General features: G+C 45.8%; 1 protein-coding gene across 1 annotated transcript in view; it reads left to right on the forward strand.

Annotated features, from left to right (window-relative positions):
* Nucleotides 1–15,991, forward strand: part of LOC118574706 (melanoma-associated antigen B5-like) — a 44,232-nt gene extending 28,241 nt beyond the window's left edge. Inside the window, exons 3-4 of the mRNA XM_036175625.1 lie at nt 14,880–15,024; nt 15,106–15,991. Coding sequence (XP_036031518.1) covers nt 14,880–15,024; nt 15,106–15,991 — 1,031 coding nt within the window. The remainder of the gene's footprint in view (nt 1–14,879; nt 15,025–15,105) is intronic.
* The last annotated feature ends 4,365 nt before the right edge of the window (nt 15,992–20,356 follow it).

Genomic DNA, 20,356 nt, shown 5'->3' on the forward strand with positions numbered 1-20,356 from the left:
AGACTATTGCAGGAGTATTTAATCCCAACACTGGAAAGTGGAGGCATGGGGATTTAATCTTAGCACTGGGAGGCAGAGCACTTGGATTTAATTCCAGCTCTTGGAAGGCTGATGCAGTGGGATATTTCTCAGCAATGGAAGTGAGAGGAGGTGATATAATCCCAGCACATATTTGGCAGAGGATATAATCACAGCACATAGAAGGCAGATGCAGGGTGATTTAACACCAGCACTGGGTGGCAGAGTCAGAGGGATTTAGAGAGGCAGAAACTGGAGGAATAAATTTCAGGTCTTGGAGGCAGAAACTGGGGTATTTAATTCCATGGCTCAGGAGGCTGTTGCATCAGGATTTAATCCCAGCCCTGGGAGGGAAAAAGAGGGGCATTTATTGAAGTTCTGGGAAGCAGAGATAGGGAGAGTGAATCCCTGCTCAGGAGGCAGAGGCAGGGGCATTTAATTCCAGCACTGGGGAGGTTGATGCAGCGGAATTTATCACCAGACTATGAGGCAGATCTAGGGGGATTTAATTCCAGCACTGGGGAAGCTGATTCAGGGGGATTTAATCTCAACACTGGGAGGGTCAGGAATGGGAATATAATCTCAACACATAGGAGGCAGAGGCAGTACGATTTAATTACATCACTGGAAGACAGATGCAGGGGGGATTTAATCTCAGCACTGGGTGGCAGAGGCAGAGAGATATAATCCTAGGAATGGAAGGCTGAAGCAAGGAGATTTAATCCCATCACTGGTGTGTGTGTGGGGGTATAGTCTCAGGAATTTACTGTCAGCTCTGGGAATGTAGATGCAGGGGGATTTAATGCTTTTCTCTGGGAGGCAGAGCCAGGAGGAATTAATGCTAGCATTTGTGAGACAGAACAATAGGACAGAGAATTTAATCTCAGCACTCATGAAACAGAGGATAGGGGATTTAACCTCAACACCAGGATGTAGACACAGGGCAATTTAATCCCATCACTGGGCTTCAGAGGCTTGAAGGTTTAATTGTTGCAATGGGAGGCAGGGGCAGACAATTTTAATCACATCACTAGGGGGCAGAGGAAAGGGGATTTAATCTCAGCACTGGGAGGCAGAAGCAGGGGCATTTAATTCCAGCTATTGGGAAGATGAAGCAAGGGGATTTAACTCCAAAACATGGAGGCAGGGGAAGGGGGATTTAATTCCAGCATTGGAGAAGCTGATGCAGGGGAATTTCATCCCAAGATAGGGAGGGAGATTCAGGGGTACTTAATTACCTCAGTTGAGAGGGTAATGCATGAGTATTTATTCCCAGCACCGGGAAGGGAAAGCAGGGGGATTTAATCTTAGCACTGGGAGGATTTAATCCCAGTATGTGGGTAGCACCTTAAGGGTTATTTAATCCCAGCACTGGGCGTCAGAGGCATGGACATTTAATTCTAGAATTCGAGAGGCTGAGGTAGGGGCATTTAATACCAGCACTGGCAGGCAGAGTAAGAGGGATATAGTACCATCATTTGGGGTTCAGAGGAGGGGGATTTAATCCCAGCACAGGGAGGAAAATTAGGGGGATTTAATTCCATTACTCATGAAGCAAATGCAGGGGATTTTAACCAAAACACTGGCAGGCAGAGGCTTTGGGTGTTAATCCCAGTACTGGGAGGCAAAGGCAGGGGGATTTAATTGTAGCAATGGGAGGCAGAGGCAGGCAGAATTAATCCCAGCAGTTGAAGGCAGTAACCAGCATTTTTACATCCAACTCTTGGAGTCAGAAGCCGGATGACAGAATTCCACCACTTGAAAGACTGATACAATGGAACTCAACCCCAGCATTGGAAGGCAGAGGCAAGCGGATTTAATACCATCACTTGGCAAGGCCTCAGGATTTAATCCTGGCATTTGAGAGGAAGAGGCAGGGGGATTTAGTCGCCTCACTCCAAGGTAGAGAAAGGAGGATTTAATCCCATCATTTGGGAAGCAGAACCATAGGCCAGAGAATTTAATTCCAGCACTCAGGAGCCAGATGCCTGGGAATTTATTCACATAACTGGCAGACAGAGGCAGAGGGATTTAATTCCAGCACTCAGGAAGCTGATGCAGGGGGATTTAATACCAGCACTAAGGACACAGAGGCAGGGGCATTTAATTTCAGCTCACAGGAGGCTGATTCATGGGGATATAATCCCTGCACTTGGAGGGAGAGGCGTGGGATATAATCCCAGCACTCCAGAGTCAGAGGCAGGTGGATTTAATCCCAGCAAGGGATAGCAGAGACATTGAGATTTTATCCCATAACTTGGGGCAGAGCCAGGGGGATTTAATCCCTACACTGGGAGGCAGAGGCAAGGGGTTGAAACACAGCAATCTGAGGCAGAGCCCTGTGGATTGATTCTCAGCAATGGGCGGCAGAGACAGGGATATTTAATTCCAGAACTTGGGATGATGATACAGGGGGACATAATTCTAGCACTGGGAGGCAGAATCTGGGGGATTTATTGCCATCACTGGGGGCAGAGGCAGGGTGATTTAATCCCAACAATGGATGGCAGATGCAGGAGCATTTAATACCAGCACTTTGAGGCAGAGACAAGTGGATTTATTATCAGTACTTTGAGGCAGAAGCCTGAGGAGTTAATTCTAGCAATTTGGAGACTCATAAAGGGGGATTAAATACCAGCACTGGGAGGGAGAAACAGGGGATTTTAACCCCAGCACTGGGAGGCAGAAGCAGGGGGATTTAACACCAGCAGTGGGCTGTAGATCAAGGGGGATTAAATTCCAGCACTGGAAGACAAGAAGGGTAATATAATCCCAGCAGTTGGAGGCAGAAGATGGATGGTTTAATTCCAGAAATTAGAGGCAGATCCTGAAGAATTTAATCCCAAGACTAGGGAGGAAGCGTCAGGTGTACTTAATGACATCACTTGAGAGGCTAACGTGTTTCAACCCCTTGACTCTGCCTCCCAGTGTAGGGATTAAATCCCCCTGGGTCTGCCCCAAGTTATCGGATGAAATCTCAATGTCTCTGCTATCCCTTGCTGGGATTAAATACACCTGCCTCTGACTCTGGAGTGCTGGGATTATATCCCACGCCTCTCCCTCCAAGTGCAGGGATTATATCCCCATGAATCAGAGAGGGGGATTTAATTCCAGCACTCTTTAGTTTGATTCAGGGGAATTTATCCCCAGGATTTTAAGGCAGATGGAGGGAGTTTTTATTCCAGGACTCGGGAAGGTGATGCAGGGGGATTTAATCCCAACACTGGGAGGAGAGGCAGGTGGGTATAATCCCAGCAATTAGGAGGCAGCTGCAGGGCGATATTATTACAGCACTGGGAGGCCAACAAAATGGTATTTAATCTCAGCATTAGGAGGAAAAGGCAGGGGCATTTAATCCCAGCACTCTGATGGGGAAATAACAGGATTTAATTTCAGCAATGGGAGGCAGAAACTGGAGGATTTAATACCACCACTTGGGGATCTGATTCAGGTGGATGTAATCCTAGCACTGGGAGGCAGAAGCAGAGGGATTTGACCCTAAGAGACACAGGCAGAACCCGGAGGATTTAATTCCAGCAGTTGGAGGCAAAATTGGGAGGATTTATTTCCACAAATCAGGAGGCTGTTGCATCAGGACTTAATTCCAGCACTGGGAGTGAAAAACAGTGGGATTTATTGCAGTAGTGGGAAGCAGAGCCAGGGAGATTTAATCCCTGCTCGGGAGGTAGAGGCAGGGGAATTTAATTCCAGCACTTGGGAGGTTGATTCAGGGGAATTTATCCCCAGGACTGTGAGGCATATCGAGGGGGATTTAATTCCACCACTCGGGATGCTGATGCAGGGGGATTTAAACCCAGGACTTGGAGGCAGATACAGGTAACTTTTATTGCAGTTCTTGGTGGCAGAGTAAGGGAGATAAAATCCCAACACAGGGAGTCAGAGGCAGGGGGATTTAATTCCATCACTGGGGAGGCTGATGCATTTGAATTTAACCCTGCACTGGGTGAGAGAGGCAGGGGGATTTAATCCCATTAGTGGGAGACAGAGTCAAGGGCATTTAATGCCAGCACTAGCAGGCAGAGGCAGGGGGTTGAATCACAGCATCCTGCAGCAAGAATACAGAGGATTCTATTGCAACACTCGGGAGGCTGATGCAGTGGGATTTATTCCCAGTACTGGGAGGCAGAGACAGGGGCGTTTTATTCCAGCTTTCAGGAGGCTATATCAGGGGGATTTAATCATATCACTCTAAGTCAGGGGCAGGGGTATTTATCCCACCACTGAGAGGCAGAGACAGGGGGTTTTATTCCCGCACTCAGGAAGTTGTTGCAGAGGGATTTAATCCCAGCATGGGGGGTACAGGCAGGGGTATATAATTCCAGCACTTGGGAGGTTGATACAGGGGGATTTAATCCTAGAACTCAGGAGGCAGATACAGGGGATTCATTCCCAGCACTTGGAGGCAGACACAGAGGGATTTAATTCCCTTACTGGGCATCAGAGCTAGGTTATTTTAATTCCACCACTAGGAGGCAGAGACAGGGCGATTGTACCCCAAAACTCAGGACAGAGCTAGGGGGATTTAATCCCAGTATTGGGAGGCAGAGGCAATGGGATTTAATCCTAGCAGTTGGAGCCAGAAAATAGAGGATTTAATTGCAGCACATGGAGGCAGATGCTGGATTTAACTCCACAACTTGGGAGTCAGATGCACAGGGATTTAATTCCAACACTGGGATGGAGATGAAGGGGGATTTAATACAAGCACTAAGAGTCAGAGTTAGGGAGATTTAATCCCAGCACATGGGACAGAGGCATGGGGATTCAATCCCAGCACTGTGAGGCAGAGGGAGGGAGATTTAATCCCATCACTCAGAGGCAGTGGTAGGCAGATCTCCATTAGTATAAGTCCATTCTGGTCTATAGAGCCAGTTCCAGTATAGGCTCCAAAGCTACAGAGAATCCCATATTCAAAAAAACCAAAAAAAAAAACTCCACTCAAAACCAAAATCATTGTTCTTGGTCTCTATACTAACCAAAGAGAATAACACCACTCTCACCCTCCTGGAAGCTCTTTATTTCAGTCTTGTCCCATCTCAAAAACTAGCCAAGGCCCACAAATGATGTCCTGACTGCCATTCTCTGCTAACTATAAAGTGTCCCAGTCCTGTAGGAAACTGTGACCTTTATAACAGCTTTGCCCCAACTCAGAGGAGTAGCTCCATCTCAAAGAACAGAGCTTGTTCAATATTTTAGCCACTGCACAAGACACCTACATTTACCTCAAAAACCACTAATTTTATGTTGCTATTATTTAAATTTAATTTTTGTTGCATAGTAATATCATCGATTCCATGATTTCAAGAGTTCCATTTCCTCTTTCCAAACCATGTACCTACCTTGCTCAGTTTTAAATTCCTGGGTTGTTGGTGGTTGTGGTGATGGTGTAGGTGGCAGTGTTGGTTGTAGTGGTGGTAGTGATGTGTGTGTGTGTGTGTGTGTGTGTGTGTTTGTGTGTGTGTGTGTGTGTGTGTGTATTACTAAATACAAAATACTCCCTGGTCAGTCCATACAGTGTTGCATGCATACATGTTTTCAGGGTGAATGGAGTCCACACAAGACCTGGACAAGGAGGACACCAATCAGCATGTTCATGTGGGTGGAGGCAACCTTAGGAGGTAGGCAGTCTTTAAGAGAGCCAGCTCCAAGACTGCATCTATGATATCCAAAAACATCCATGAATTTGTTGAGGGCTTAGGAAAAATTCTTATCCACCTGAGGCTTAGCCTTTATCTGAGGGGGAAATAAGGAAACATACATGCTTTCTTATGGTAACTTTTTCTTTTCTTTCATCTTAAAAAATTCTCTTTCTCTCAAAATCTGAATCTCAGTTGTGTAGCTTGATCTGCTTAAGGGGACCCCTGGCAATAGGATCAGAATCCATCCATGATGCATGAGCAGCTTTTTGGAGCCCACTACCTATGGCTGGACACCTTGCACAGGCTTGAGTCAGGGGGAGGGGCTTAGACATGCCTCAACTGAATATACCTCCCCATGCGAGGCCTTACCTTCCTGTAGGAGTGAATGATGGGTGGGTAGGAGGGGTGGCTTGAGGGGTGGGAGGAGGGAAGAGAGGGATTCTTTGATTGCTGTGTAAAATAAATAAAAATATTTCTTAATAAAAATCAAAATTTGAAAATCTGACCCCATAGATTTATATACTTATATCTGTTAACACACAGCTCTCTCTGGCATGCTCTCTCTCTCTCTCTCTCTGTCTCTCTCTCTCTCTCAATCTCTCAAATGCACGCGCGCACACACACACACACACACACACACACACACACACACACACACACAATTCATACCCACCGCATACACTGAAGGCAGTCTGGAGCTTGCTCTCTCAAAGTCTGCTTTAGACCCAAGTGGAAGAAATAAGCCTACACTGATAATATAAAATGCAGAAAAACATAAGAGGAGATACTCACAAAGGCCAAGCATGGGTGTCCCACAGACATATGCCCTCTCTTCCTACAGAATTAGAGAACTGAGGCTCTTGACATGAGGGGAAAAGATCCTCAGGTAGGCCAAAGAAGCACCACCATGGTTTGTAATGAATTAAGTGTGTGTTCTGAGGGAGGTACCCATCCCAAAACACCCAGGATGCTCACAGCCTGCCCCGGGCATCAATCCTTGGAGGTATATGCACGGCTATTATGTTAATTACTATCAGAAGAGTCCTAAGATTCATGAGTTCTTAGGGTGAATGGAGGGTCCTTTACTCAGAGGACTCCTCTGAGTATGGTCAGGAATCAGTTAAGGATTCCATGGGAGGAATCAGAGTACTTCTTCCCTGCTAGGAGCCTCCATTTTCTGTGTAGTAGTAATGGGTCAGGCCCACATTTACTCCCATGTTCTGAGGCTGTAGCTGAAATAGTGGTAATGGATGTTGGTTAGAGGACATGGCCTAAATATTTCTACAAGGAAGTGTAAGTCATGGCTGTGGTCGTGGTGGTGGTGGAGGTAGTGCAGGACTTTAGTCCCAGCTCTGGGAGCACAGTCAGGGTATTTCATTCCAGCACACAGAGCAGAGTCGGGGGGATTTCACCCCAGCTCTGGGAGCAGAGGCAGGTTGATTTCATTCCAGCACAGGGAACAGAGGCAGGTTGATTCCTTCCCACACCTGGGAGCAGAGGCAGGGAGAATTCATCCCAGCCGTGGGAGCAGAGGCAGGGGGAATTCATCCCAGCCCTGGGAGCAGAGGTGGGGTATTTCATCCCAGCCGTGGGAGCAGAGGCAGGGGGATTTCATCCCAGACCTGGAAGCAGAGGCAGGGGGATGTAATCTCAACACAGGGAGGCAGAGGCAGGAGGATTTCATCCCATTCCAGTGAGCAGAGGCGGGGAAATTTCATCCCCTCACAGGCAGGGACTTCATCCCTGCCCTGGGCCCAGAGACATGGGGATTTCTTCCCAGCATAGGGAGGCAGAGGTGGGGAATTTAATCTTAGCATTGGGAGCAGACACAGGGGTATTTCATCCCAGCACAGGGAGGCAGAGGCAGGGGATTTCATCCCAGTCCTGGGAGCAGAGGCAGGGGATTTTCATCCCCAGCCCTGGGAGCAGAGGCAGGGGATTTTATCCCAGCCCTGGGAGCAGAGGAAGGGGGATTTCATCCTAGCACAGGGAGGCAGAGGAGGAGAATTTAATGTTAGCATTGGGAGCAGACACAGGAGTATTTCATCCCAGCGCAGGGAGGCAGATGCAGGGGGATTTATTCCCAGGCCTGGGAGCAGAGTGGGTGGGATTTCTTCCCAGCTAGGGGAGCAGAGGCGGAGGGATTAATGCATATCAGTAAAAGCAGAGGCCACGGGACTTGATCCCTGCCCTGGGAGTAGAGCTGCAGAGGATTTCATAACAAGCCACTATGTGGCAGAGGCAGCGGAATATAATCCCATCCCTGGCAAGCAGAGGCGGGGGAATTTATTCCCAGCTGTGGGACCAGAGGTGTGGGGGATTTAATCCCAGGCCTGGGAGCAGAGGACAGGGGGATTTCATCCTAGCTAAGGGAGGCAGAGGTAGGCAGATTTAATTCCGGCCCTCGGAGAAGAGGCAGGGGGATTTCATTCCAGCCCTAGGGACAGAGGTGGGAGGATTTCATCTGAGAACTAGGTGTCAGAGGCGGGGAATTTAATCCCAACCATGGGAGTAGAGGCAGGGGATTTCATCCCAGCACAGGGAGGCAGAGACAGGGGGATTTTCATCCCAGCAATGTGTGGCAGAGGCGGAGGTGTGAGGGAGTGGGGGCATGGGAGGGGATGTATTCCCAGCCCTGGGAACAGAGGCAGGGCGATTTCATCCCAGAACACGGAGGCAGATGCTGTGGGATTTAGTCCCAGCCCTGGGAGCAGAGGCAGCGGGATTTCATCCCACACACAGGGAGGCAGATGCAGGCGGATTTAATCCCAGCACAGGGAGGAGAAGCAAGGATATTTAATTCCAGCACTCAGGATGCAGATGTAGGGGAATTTAACCCCAATACTGGGAGGCAGAGTCAGGAGAAATTAAACCCAGCATTTGGGAGTCAGAGACATTGGCCAGGGTATTTAATCCTAGCAGTCAAAAGGCATAACCCAGAGGATTTAATTAAGCACTCTGACACAGAACCTAGATGATTTAATTACAGCACTCAGAGGCAGAACATGGGAGGATTTATTTCCCACCGCTTGGGGAGCTAATGCCAGGGGCATTTAATCCCTTGACTGGGAGGAACAATCAGGCGGCTTTAAATTCCAGCACTGGAGAGGCAGAGGCAGCAAGATTTAATCCCAATACTGAGATAGAGAGCCAAGGAGATTTAATATCATCACTTAGGGTGCAGAGGCATGGGGATATATTTCCAGTGCTTGGGAGGTTGAGGCAGTGGAATTTAATCCCAGCACTGGGCATCTGAGGTGGTGTGATTTAATCATAGAAGTGGGAGGCAGTGATGGGGCTACTTAATTCCAACCGTCATAGGCTAATGATGGATGATTTAATTCCAGCACTCTGAGGCAGAAGCTGGAGGATTTAATTTACCACTTGGAAGGCTGATAAAGGGGGAATCCTTCCTAGCACTGGGAGGCAGATGCAGGGGGTATTGAATTCCCAGCACTTGGGAAACTGATCCAGGTGGATTTAATCCCAAAACGGGGAGGGAGGGTCAGAGGCATTAAAGTGCAGCACTTGCCAAGCTAAGATAATTTTAGCACAATGAGGGAGAAGCAGGGGTATTTAACTACAGCACTCAGGAGGACAGATGTAGAGGAATTTAACCCCAACACTGGGAGGCAGAGACTGGGGATTTAATCTTTGCATTTGGGAGCCAGAGACATAGGCCGGAGAATTTAATCCCAGCCCACTGTAGACCGATGAAGGGGGATTAAAACTCAACACTGGGAGTCAGACACAGGAGAATTTAATCCCAGCACTGGGCATCAGAGGCAGGAGGACTTAATTGTAGCAATGGGAGGCTGAGGCATGCAGGTTTAATTGCATCACTCAGGAGGCAGATGTAGGAGAATTTAATATCAGCACTGGGAGGAAGAGGCAGGAGGAATTAATCCCAGGATTATGAGGGAGTCAGAGATAGAGGCTGGAGGATTTCAATCCCAGAAGTTGAAGGCATAACCTGGAGGATTTAATCCCAGCACTCAGAGGCAAAAACTAGATGATTTATTTCTAGCCCTCTAAGGCAAAACCTGGAGGATTTAATTCCACTACTTGGGAGGCTAATGCAGTGGGACTTAATAGCTTGACTGGGAGGGACAGGACATGTGCTTTAAATTCCAGCACTGGAGAGGCCAGAGGTAGTGGGATTCAATCCCAACACTGGGATACAAAGGCAGGGGATATAACTCCAGCACTGGGGAGATTGATGAAGAGTAATTTATCCCAGCACTGGGCGTCAGAGACAGCGGGATTTAATTGTAGAAATCAGAGGCAGTGGCAGTGGCAGTGTTACTTAATCCCAGGAGTCAAAGGCTAAACCTGGAGGATTTAATTTACCACATAGGAGGTTGATAAGGGGGGATTCAATCCTAGCAGTGGGAGGCAGAGACAGGGGGATTTAACTCCAGCACTTGGGAAGTTGATGCAGGGTGATTTAATCCCAAGACAGGGAGGGAGAGTCAGTGGCATTTAATTGCTGCACTTGAAAGGCTAATGCAGGAGTATTTAATCCCAGCACTGGAAACGGGAAGCATAGTGATTTAATCTTAGCACTGGGAAGCAGAGCACTTGGATTTAATTCCAGCACTTGAAGGCTGATTGCAATGGGATATTTACGTGCACTGGGAGTGAAAGGGTAGGGTATATAATCCCAGGACTTGGAGGCAGAAACTGGAGGAATTACTTCTACCACTTGGGAGGCGGTTGCATCGGGATTTATTCCCAGCACTGGGAGGGAAAAACAGGGGCAATTTACTCCAGTACTGGGAAGCAGAGGCAGGGAAATTTAATCCGTGTGCAGGAGGCAGTGGCAGGGCAATTAATTCCAACACTCAGGAGGTTGATGCAGTGGAATTTATCACCAGGGCTACGAGGCAGATCTAGGGGATTTAAATCCAGCACTCAGGAAGCTGATGCAGGGGGATTTAATCCCAACAATGGGAGGGAGAGGAAAGGTGATATAATCCCAGCACATAGGTATCAGAGGCAGGCCATATATATTTACAGCACTGGAAGTCAGACACAGGATTGATTTTCAGAACTTGGAGACAGATGCTGGAGTATTTAATTCCACCACTTGGCATGTTGAAGCAGGAAATTTAATTCCTTGAATGGAAGGATAGTCAAGGGTGTTTAAGTCCATCACTGTTGAGGCAGAGGTAGGGGGTTTTAATCTAAGCCCTGGGAGGCAGAGGCAGGAGGATATAATTCCATCACTGGGAGGCAGAGGAAGGAGAATTTAATCCCAACATAGGGAACAAGAGGCAGGGGGATTTAATACCATCAATTGTATGCTGAGGAGGTGTATTTATTCTCAGCACTGGGAACCAGAGGCAGGGGGATTCAATATCATCACCAGGGACAGAGGCAAGGGGATTTAATTGCAGCACTGGGGAATCTGATACAGGGGAATTTAATCACAGCAGTTTAGAGGTAGATGCAGTGATTTATTCCCCTCACTCTGAGGTAGAGGAAGGAGGATTTAATCCCTGCATGTGGGAGACTGAGCCATAGACCAGAGAATTTATTCCCAGCACTCGGGAGGCAGAGGCAGGTGCATTTAATTTCAGCTCACAGGGGGCTGTTTCAGAGGGATATAATCCCTGCACTGTGAGGGAGAGGCATTGGGATATAATCCTAGCACTCTGGAGTCAGAGGCAGGTGTATTTAATCCCATAACATGGGGCAGAGCCAGGGGTATTTAATCCCAGCACTCTAATTCAGAAGCAGGGGGTTGAATAACAGCAATCTGAGGCAGAGCCAAGTGGATTTTTTCTCAGCAATGGGAGCCAGAGACAGGGATATTTAATTCCAGCACAGTGGATGATGATACATGGGAATTTAATTCCATGACTGGGAGGCAGAATCAGGGGGATTTAATGCCATCACTGGGAGCAGAGGCAGGGTATTTAATCCAAGCAATGGAAGGCAGGTGCAGCGTGATTAAATCCCAGCAATGGAAGGCAGATGCAGGGGGATTTAATCCCTGCATTTGGGAGACAGAGACAGAGGCCAGAGGATTTAATCCCAGCGTTTGTGACACAGATGCAGGGGGATTTAATCCCAGTAATTTGAGGAAGAGACAAGTGGATATATTATCAGCACTCTGAGGCAGAAACCTGAGGATTTAATTCTAGAAATAGGGGGTCTCATAAAAGGGGATTTAATTCCAGTACTGGGGGGGGGAGACAAAGGGGATGATAACTCCAACACTGGGAGGCAGAAACAGAGGGATTTAATCCCAGCAATGGGAGGCAGAGTCAGGGGGATTTAATACCAGCACTAGGAGACAGGTAGGGGAATTTAATCCCAGCAGTTGGAGGCAGAAGCTGAAGGATTTAATTCTACCACTCAGACACTCAGAATGCTGATGCAGGGGGATTCAAATCCCAGAACTGGGAGGCAGAGGCAGAGACTTTTTATTCCAGTACTCAGAGGCAGAGCGAGGGAGTACATCCCAACACAGGGAGGCAGAGGCAGGGGGGGTTAATTGCAGCACTCAGGCAGCTGTTGCAGCTCTCTCTCTCTCTCCCTCTCCCTCTCCCTCTCCCCCCTCCCTCTCCCTCTCCCCCCCCTCTCTCTCTTTCTCCCTCCCTTCTTCCGTCCATCCCTCCCTTCCTCCCTTCTTCCATTCTCTCTCTCTCAAACACACACACATACACACACACACACACACACACACACACAATTCATGGATTTTTTAATGCATACCATGAATACAGTCTGGAGCTGGCTCTATTAAAGACTGCTTTAACTCCTGAGATTGCCTATTCCTCTCTTCCTCCTCCTCTGTTTCTGTCTCTCTGTCTCTCTCTCTGTCTCTCTGTCTCTGTCTCTCTGTCACTGTCTCTCTCTGTCTCTCTGTCTCTCTGTCTCTCTCTCTCTCTCTCTCTCTCTCTCTCTCTCTCTCTCTCTCTCACACACACACACACACATACACACACACCCTGAATTCATGGATTATTTTGCAAAAGGTGAATGCTGTCTGGAGCTGGCTCTCTTAAAGACTGTTTTACCTCCTCTGTTTGCCTCCTCCACATCTTCCTCCTCCTCCTCCTCCTCCTCCTCCTCCTCCTCCTCCTCCTCCTCTTGCTCATCCTCTCTGTCTCTCTCTGTCTCTGTCTCTCTCTCTCTACACACACACACACACACGCATATGTATATTTATATCATATCGTATTCTCTTTTTGAAAGTCTCTCTTGTTCTCACTCTCCTGCCTACTTTTCATTGTCTTTCCTCAGCTCCCTCTGCATACCCACATACATGTTCACACATTCTCTCATTCCTATTTCTTCCTCTCATAGCCAAACAGTGCAGAAATATATGTTAAATTTTCAGGGTCTGACCCATTCTCATAACACATGGTAAGTCACATAGTTTTTCTCAGGCTAGGTAGCTCTCACTGACTGGCCAGTGGGTAACACTTGGCCAAGCATGTAGCCTGAGTGGTTATTGTTCCCAGACACAGAATGACATTGAAATTCAGACTAAAGAAAAAGACTTTTTTGATTATAATTTGAGTTGTTGGAGTACATGCAGAAAGAGAATTATTGCAGGGGTTATGTCTACCAGTGTTGCTTCAGTTCTGATCTTGATTTAGCAAATAACAAATTGAATTTATGTCTGTGTTCTCTGCAAGGGCAGTTAGTCTGTTTTGAATTTGTCCTGAAATCTAAATTTAGCTGTCTTTTGTGAATGAGAATACTATTACTTTCCTGTGTCAGTTACAAAAAATATTCTAGGACTATTTTTATTGATCAGAATGCCACATCTGAAACAGAAATAGTCTTTCTGACCATCCATAGCTGTAAGTGTGCCCAAAGATGGAATATTTTTTAAGAGACAAACACATAAGCAGTGGGGAAAATACTCGTAGCTGTTATTAGGGCAGAAATGAAGTGGCACATGAGATAAATTTCAGACAGAAACCACCAGTCATTTACAGTCAATGAGCACCATTTAAATCTGTCTCTGTGCAGTATATATAATAATAGCTGTCCCGCTCCCTCCCCTGACACACAGACCCTTGTTCTCAGTCTCTGTTACCTTCAGAGAAGGACTCACATCACACCTCAGAAGCTGGTCCATGTTTGCAGTAGTGGAACACCCCAGAAGAAAGAGATACCCCTTACAATTTCGAGAAGCCCTGAGAAGAATGGGCAATTGAAATACACACTCGTTTATGAATTTATGGCTTCAAAAATGGCATGGAGAATAAAAAGGTGGGCCACATTGTAGTGGAGGAAAGAAGCCTACACTGATACTATAAAATGCAGAAAAACATAGGTGCAGATACTCACAAAGGCCAAGCATGGATGTCCCACAGACATATGCCCTCTCTTCCTACAGAATTAGATAACTAAGGCACTTGACATGAGGGGAATAGATCCAGAGCTAGGCCCAACAAGGAACATCATGGTTTCTTATCAATTAAGTGTGTCTTCTAAGGTAAGTTCCCATACCAAAACACTCAGGAGGTTCACAGCCTGCCCCAACCATCAATCCTTGGAGGTATATGCAGGGCAATTGCATTAATTACTATCAGAAGTGTCCAAAAAGTAATGAGTTCATAGAGTGAATGGAGGGTCCTTTAGTCAGAGAAGTCCTCTGAGTATGGTCAGAAATCAGATAAAGATTTCATGGGAGAAATCAGAGTATTTCTTCCCTGCTAGGAGCCTACATTTTCTGTGTAGTAGTAATGGGTCAGACCCACATTTACTCCCATGCTATGAGGCTGTATCTGAAATAGTGGTAAAGGATGTCAGTTAGCGGAAATGGCCTAATATTTCTACTCGGAAGTTTAAGTCATGTATTAGGAAAATACATACAAAAGAGTATATCACAGCAAGACAATTAGAAAGGGGTAGCAGAGAGAGGTTCATGATTTCACAGATCTTGCTTGAAGATTCTCACTGGAAACTGAGAGGGCCCCCACAACTCTAAGGAGCTAGAAGGCATGAGTGCCAGCCTGCTGCATTCAGCTAAGCCCACCAGAGGCAGTAATGATAGGCTGTAAACCTAGAATTAATCTGCTTCTTCCTTAGGGAACAGGCAGTTGAGAACAGACGGCCAGTAGATTCCTAACATTGGTGCTCTCCTGGAAACATGCAGAGGCTAACTTAGATAAATAAGCAAAGGGTGGATTCTCCTGGATGAAAGTGCACTTAATTTCGTTCTCCCCTTGGCAGGTGTCTGTGTCTCCAGCATCCTGCCCCCACATCTTGCTGTCGTCCCTAGCCAGGTCATCATGCCTCGTGGTCAGAAGAGTAAGCGCCATGCCCGGAAGAAATGCCACCAGACCCGAGATGAGGGTCAGGCTTGTGGAGGTGTTCAGTAAATAGCAGAGGAATCAGGAGAGGCAGCAGAAAAGTCCTCTGCCGCCTCCCAGACCCAGCCTGGGGCTGAGTCTTCCAGCACTCCTGAGGCTCCTCAGAAAGCAACACCATCTGCCTCAAGCACTCTGAGTATTTCTTCCTTGGAATCACATGAGAGTTCCTGTGAGGGAAGTGAAGAATTCAAGGAAAAGGAATGCCCTGTTGAGGACAAGCCCTGCACCATCCTTCCTCACCAAGAAATGGTAGCAAGAAAGGTAGTGGTGCTCTTACAGCACTTGCTCCACAACTTCAATCTGAAGAAGCTTACTACTAAGGAAGACATGCTGAAGCTTATCACCAAGAAGTATGAATACGACTTCCCTGAGATCTTCAGAAAAGCCTCTCAGAAGCTGGAAGATGCCTTTGAGGTGGAAGTGAGGGAAGTCAACTCCAGTGAGCCCTCATACAACCTCATCAGCAAGCTGAAGCTCCCCAACAATGGGAGGATTCGTGCTGGCAGAGGCTTTCCCAAGACTGCTTTCGTGATGTGTGTCCTAGGAATCATCCTCATTAGGGACAATTGTGCCAGTGAAGAAGACGTCTGGAAAATCCTGAAGAAGCAGCGAATCTATCCAGGGAAGAAGCACCGCATCTTTGGCGAGCCCCGGAAGCTCATGACCCATTATTTAGTGAAGCTGAAGTTCCTGGAGTACAGGCAGGTGGCAGGCAGTGATCCCCCACGCTATGAGTTCCTGTGGGGTCCCCAAGCCTATGCTGAAACAAGCAAGATCAAAGTCCTGGAATATTTGGCCAAGATAAACCAAACAACACCTAGTGCCATCTCTGCCATTCATGTAGAGGCTTTGAAAGATTACCAAGGACAAACAGAAGCCAGAGATGTAGATGATTCCGATGCCACTGACCAAATGAGTGAAGATTCCTCAGTAAAATTACCAGCAAATTCCACTGTCCCCGTTGACCCTTAAAGTTTTCCTGTCATTGAGATAAGGACATAAAGCATGACAAAGAAGGTTTGCTTGGAAATATGAAATAATCTTAGAGTTAGTAGGTCAGTACACTGGGAAGAGCAGGGGATTAGAACATAGTTAAATCTAGTCCCCTTTAATTGCATTCATTATGTGGTTTGGTAAAGTTAAACGCAATAAATGGAATTAAATGTTTCCCCTGGCTTGTAAAAAAAAGTCAATAAAAGTCAAATGTTTATGAATTAGACTTTGTGTTTATTTACTGATATTGAATGTATATATATATCAAATATATTATCTTTAGAAGTCCATGTGAAAGTATTAGAATGGTAATATAATATTTCAGTCTCCTATTTTAGAAATTTTTAGCCAATATCTGCAGTTTTATCAGTAAAATTGGATTTCCTCTTTTTGACTTAATGTAAAGTAAAAAATGAATAAGGACATTAGTGTTTCTTATGAGAACAATCAAGGAGGAGGAAGGATTGTTGGAGCCAGGGGGATCAAGGACCTCAGGAGACCATGGTCCAGAGAATCATCTAAGCTTGGCTCATAGGGCATCACAGAGACTGACTGTAGTAGCAATCCCAGAGCAGCATGAATCTAAGTTAGGCCCTCTGCATATATGTTGTGATTGTTTAGCTTGGGGATTTTGTGGGAATCCTAAGAATTGGAGTGGGGAGCCTTTTGCCTGTTTGGGGAACATTTTCCCTCCACTTGGTTGCCTCATCCTGACTTGATATGAGTGTTTGTGCCTCATATCATTGCATCTTGTTATGCCATGTTCAGGTGAAATTGCTAGAGGCCTGCTCTTTGTGAAGGGGAATAGAGGGCAAAGCATCCTGGGAAGAAGGGAGGTGGGGTGTGTGTTACTGAAATGTGTGGAGGGAAGGAAGGCTGTGGTCAGAATGTATTGTATGAAAGAAGAATAAATACAAAAGAAAAAGAAAAACTACAGTGGACAAGAATGAGAAATATTTTGCTTCCCCCATTTACTAGATTACAATGCTCAAATAGACATTCTTTGTGTATTGCTGGATAGTTACTGAAGGGTAAGAGTAATATCCCCCTAAGGTGAGAGGTGCAGATGCCATTGTGTTAATATGATGAGCCCAGAACTGTAGTGAATGTGCTTACCTAGTAGAGTATTTTAAATCAGTTTTGGCTAAACATAAGGGAAGTTTTTCTTTGTGGAAAGAAATGAATGAGAAAAGAATGTATATGGAAGGATAGTTGAGAGGCACTGAAGGATTTGATGCTTAACAAAACTCTAGGAGCTTTGAAGTGTAGCTAGGTGAAGAACAAGTCCAATATCCAAATTAAATAACATGGGTTACCATAGGAAAGAATCTAATTCTACTTGTTAAAACAAACTTTTAGCTGTTATTTGAAAGCAATTCATGTTCTCTCATATAACTCATAGAAGATGGTGGTATTCTCCATTACAAAAGTACTATACTTGCCATTCATTAACTACTAAATATTTGGCAGTTACCTTGACAGGTATTTTATATATGATGCATCTTCAATTATCATATAAAACTCTTTTAATTTAGTTGGTGTCAATAACAGAATAACATAGACTAGGTAGCTTTAAAAACAACTGAAAAATTTTTACAATTTTATATCCTGGAGGACAGAATGTCCAAGATCAAATAGCTGGCCAGTTGGGTACCTGGTGTGCCCCTCACCCTTCACATACTTTCCTTCTTTCTTCATCAACATATGATGTATATTGGGACACAATATGTCTGGTCTTTTCACAAGCGGGTCAAAATCTCCTATACAGCTTCTAGAATCATTATTCAATCCAAATATAATTATTGCCAAGAGTAGTGCCACATGTCCTTAATTCTAACACTCAGAAGACAAACAAGGTGGATTTCTGTGAGTTCAGACGCTATCTAAAAATAAAAATTAAAACAAAATGCAGGGAAGTTACTCAGTGATATACTGTGTTTTCATGTTTTTCACATGTTTCTGGATATTATACCCCTGTATCTCTCTCACACAAACATACACACCAAAGAAAAAATGAATTACCAAACATGAATTTTGGAAAAAAACCATGAACACTGTGTCCATTACAAAGTTTAATAGTGTCAATTGTATGATAAATAACCAACACAATTCTCAAGGTTCAGAGCTGTAGAGATGGGTCAGCAGTTAAGAGCACTAACTGTTTTTATCCATAAGCCCTGGATTCAATTTGTAATACTCAAAGGTAGTTCACAACCTTCTATAACTCCAGTTTCAGGAGATCTGATGCCTCTAGTAGCACCACACACAGAGAGGTGATGAACATACATATATACAAGCATGTACACACACACACACAGACACACACACACACACACACACACACACACACACAGTATGTGTATATATATATAAATATCTGACTGTTGAACCATCTAGCATGTGGTATTCCACGCTTTCCACATTAAAGTTGACCTATTGGGGTTTTATGCATTATTTTTTCTTCACTCCCTTTTTTTTTAAAATCTTGATATCTTATTATTGACATCCATCTATTTGTATTTGTTTTTGGAGACAAGTTTTCTCTTTGTAGTTTTGGTGTCTGTCCTGAATCTCACTCTGTAGATCAGGCTGTCCTGGAACTCAATGAGATCTGCCTGGTTCTGCCTGCTGAGTGCTGGGATTAAAGGCTTGTGCCACAGCCATGTGATGACATTCATGTATTTTTAAATCATTCCATTATTTGTGGTAATTCATGGAGATAATCTGAAGGTGTTGGGATAGATCTGATATGTGGAAATTTTGTAACTACAAAACTGAAAATCAATGCCAAGTATAACTATTTCCCCAGCCCAGTATCCTTAATGTGGAGACATTTTTGTAATCCCAAAGAGTACAATATACATTCCATTGGCCTTTTTCATAAATTTGTTCATATAGTAAATTCTGATCATTGTTTTCCTTCCTTCAACTCTTCCCAGATCTTCCCCATTTACTCACCTACCCAGCTCCACACCCTTTCTCTCTTTCTCTCTGTCTCTCTCTCTGTCTCTCTGTGTTTAGAAAACAAACAAAACAACAAAACAAAAACTAGAATTAAAAAAAAGAAACACAAGAAATACACTCCCCCACAATAACAACAAATTGTATCCCAGATGATTGAAAAACAGATTTTCTGCTCAAAATACTGGACTGGATTCACTGCCAGAATGAAAAGAATATGAACATAAATGAAGGTTTTGTCTAATAAAGGGGGAAACTGGTAAGAATATAAATATCCCTTTGTAAGGTTTAACTTCAACAGATCCAGATCTGCAAACTCACCTGGCTTAATCTGTTTCCTGTACCAATCCAACACTTTGAAAACTTGAGTCTGCATCATAATGAAGAGGAATACATATGTTCTCTTCAAGTGACTTCCTATGCTAAGTTTCTGTTCCTGATCTTGAACTTTACCTTCTCCCAACATTCCGAAGACACACCTCTGCTTTCCCCTGTGATTGAAGTGGGGTACAAGTCAGGAATATTTAGAGATATGACATGTACCTTGAAATGTAAAAGAGTGGAGAGCCATGGCATAGGTCGGGATAATTGGAGACATAGGAAAAACCAATTGTGCAGAGACTTCCTTTCTCCATGCTGAAACCTGTAGTTTGAAGAGAGTTAGCTCAGAGAGGGTGACTTTTGGAAGGAGGCTTTCAGAAGGCACGACGCCCAGGCAGGTGGAGTTGCAGAAGCCATCAGCGCTGCAAGTAGTCCAGGGACACTCTTCTAGGAGACTGAGAAAGTGCACCCCCACGCCAGAGGGGGCGCCAGAGAGGCGAGGCTTCCAGCAGCGTCTCTCCCGGGTTCTCCCCTCAGCCAGGGCGTGATTTCCTTCTCCAGAGTTCGAGAGCGGGAGGAGGCGCGAGGAGTGCCATCCCAGGCCGCCCACTCAGCAGGACCTGGAAACTCAAGCCCCAGCCTGCTGGTTCAAGGTGAGGAGGGCGAGAAGCAGCCATCTCAGAGTCCAGTGACCCTGCTCTTGAACCCACGCCCTTTGGTCTCGGGTTCTGTCCTTTAGACTTCCATTCCCACCAACCGCCCCTTGTTTTCCTAAAGTCCCAGGTCGAAGCCCAGGGCCATCTCCCCAGCAGGCCCGCCGGCCCCTGGTTGCCAGAGGTGGTCCATCTCAGAATACACCCACACTTTCCTCCCTCTAAGCCCCATGTCCACCTCCTCCCCGGGCTGCCAGCCTGCGCCCCCATCCCCCACTTCTCTGCTTTTCCACCAGTCACCGCCATTTCCAAAGACACCATAAGCCTGGCTGTGGTCCTGGTGGTGGAGGTAGTGCAGGCCTCTAGTCCTAGCCCTGGGAGCAGAGGCAGGGGATTTCATCCCAGCCCT

The sequence above is a fragment of the Onychomys torridus genome, chromosome X (assembly GCF_903995425.1).
Source record: "Onychomys torridus chromosome X, mOncTor1.1, whole genome shotgun sequence".
Lineage (NCBI taxonomy): Eukaryota > Metazoa > Chordata > Mammalia > Rodentia > Cricetidae > Onychomys > Onychomys torridus.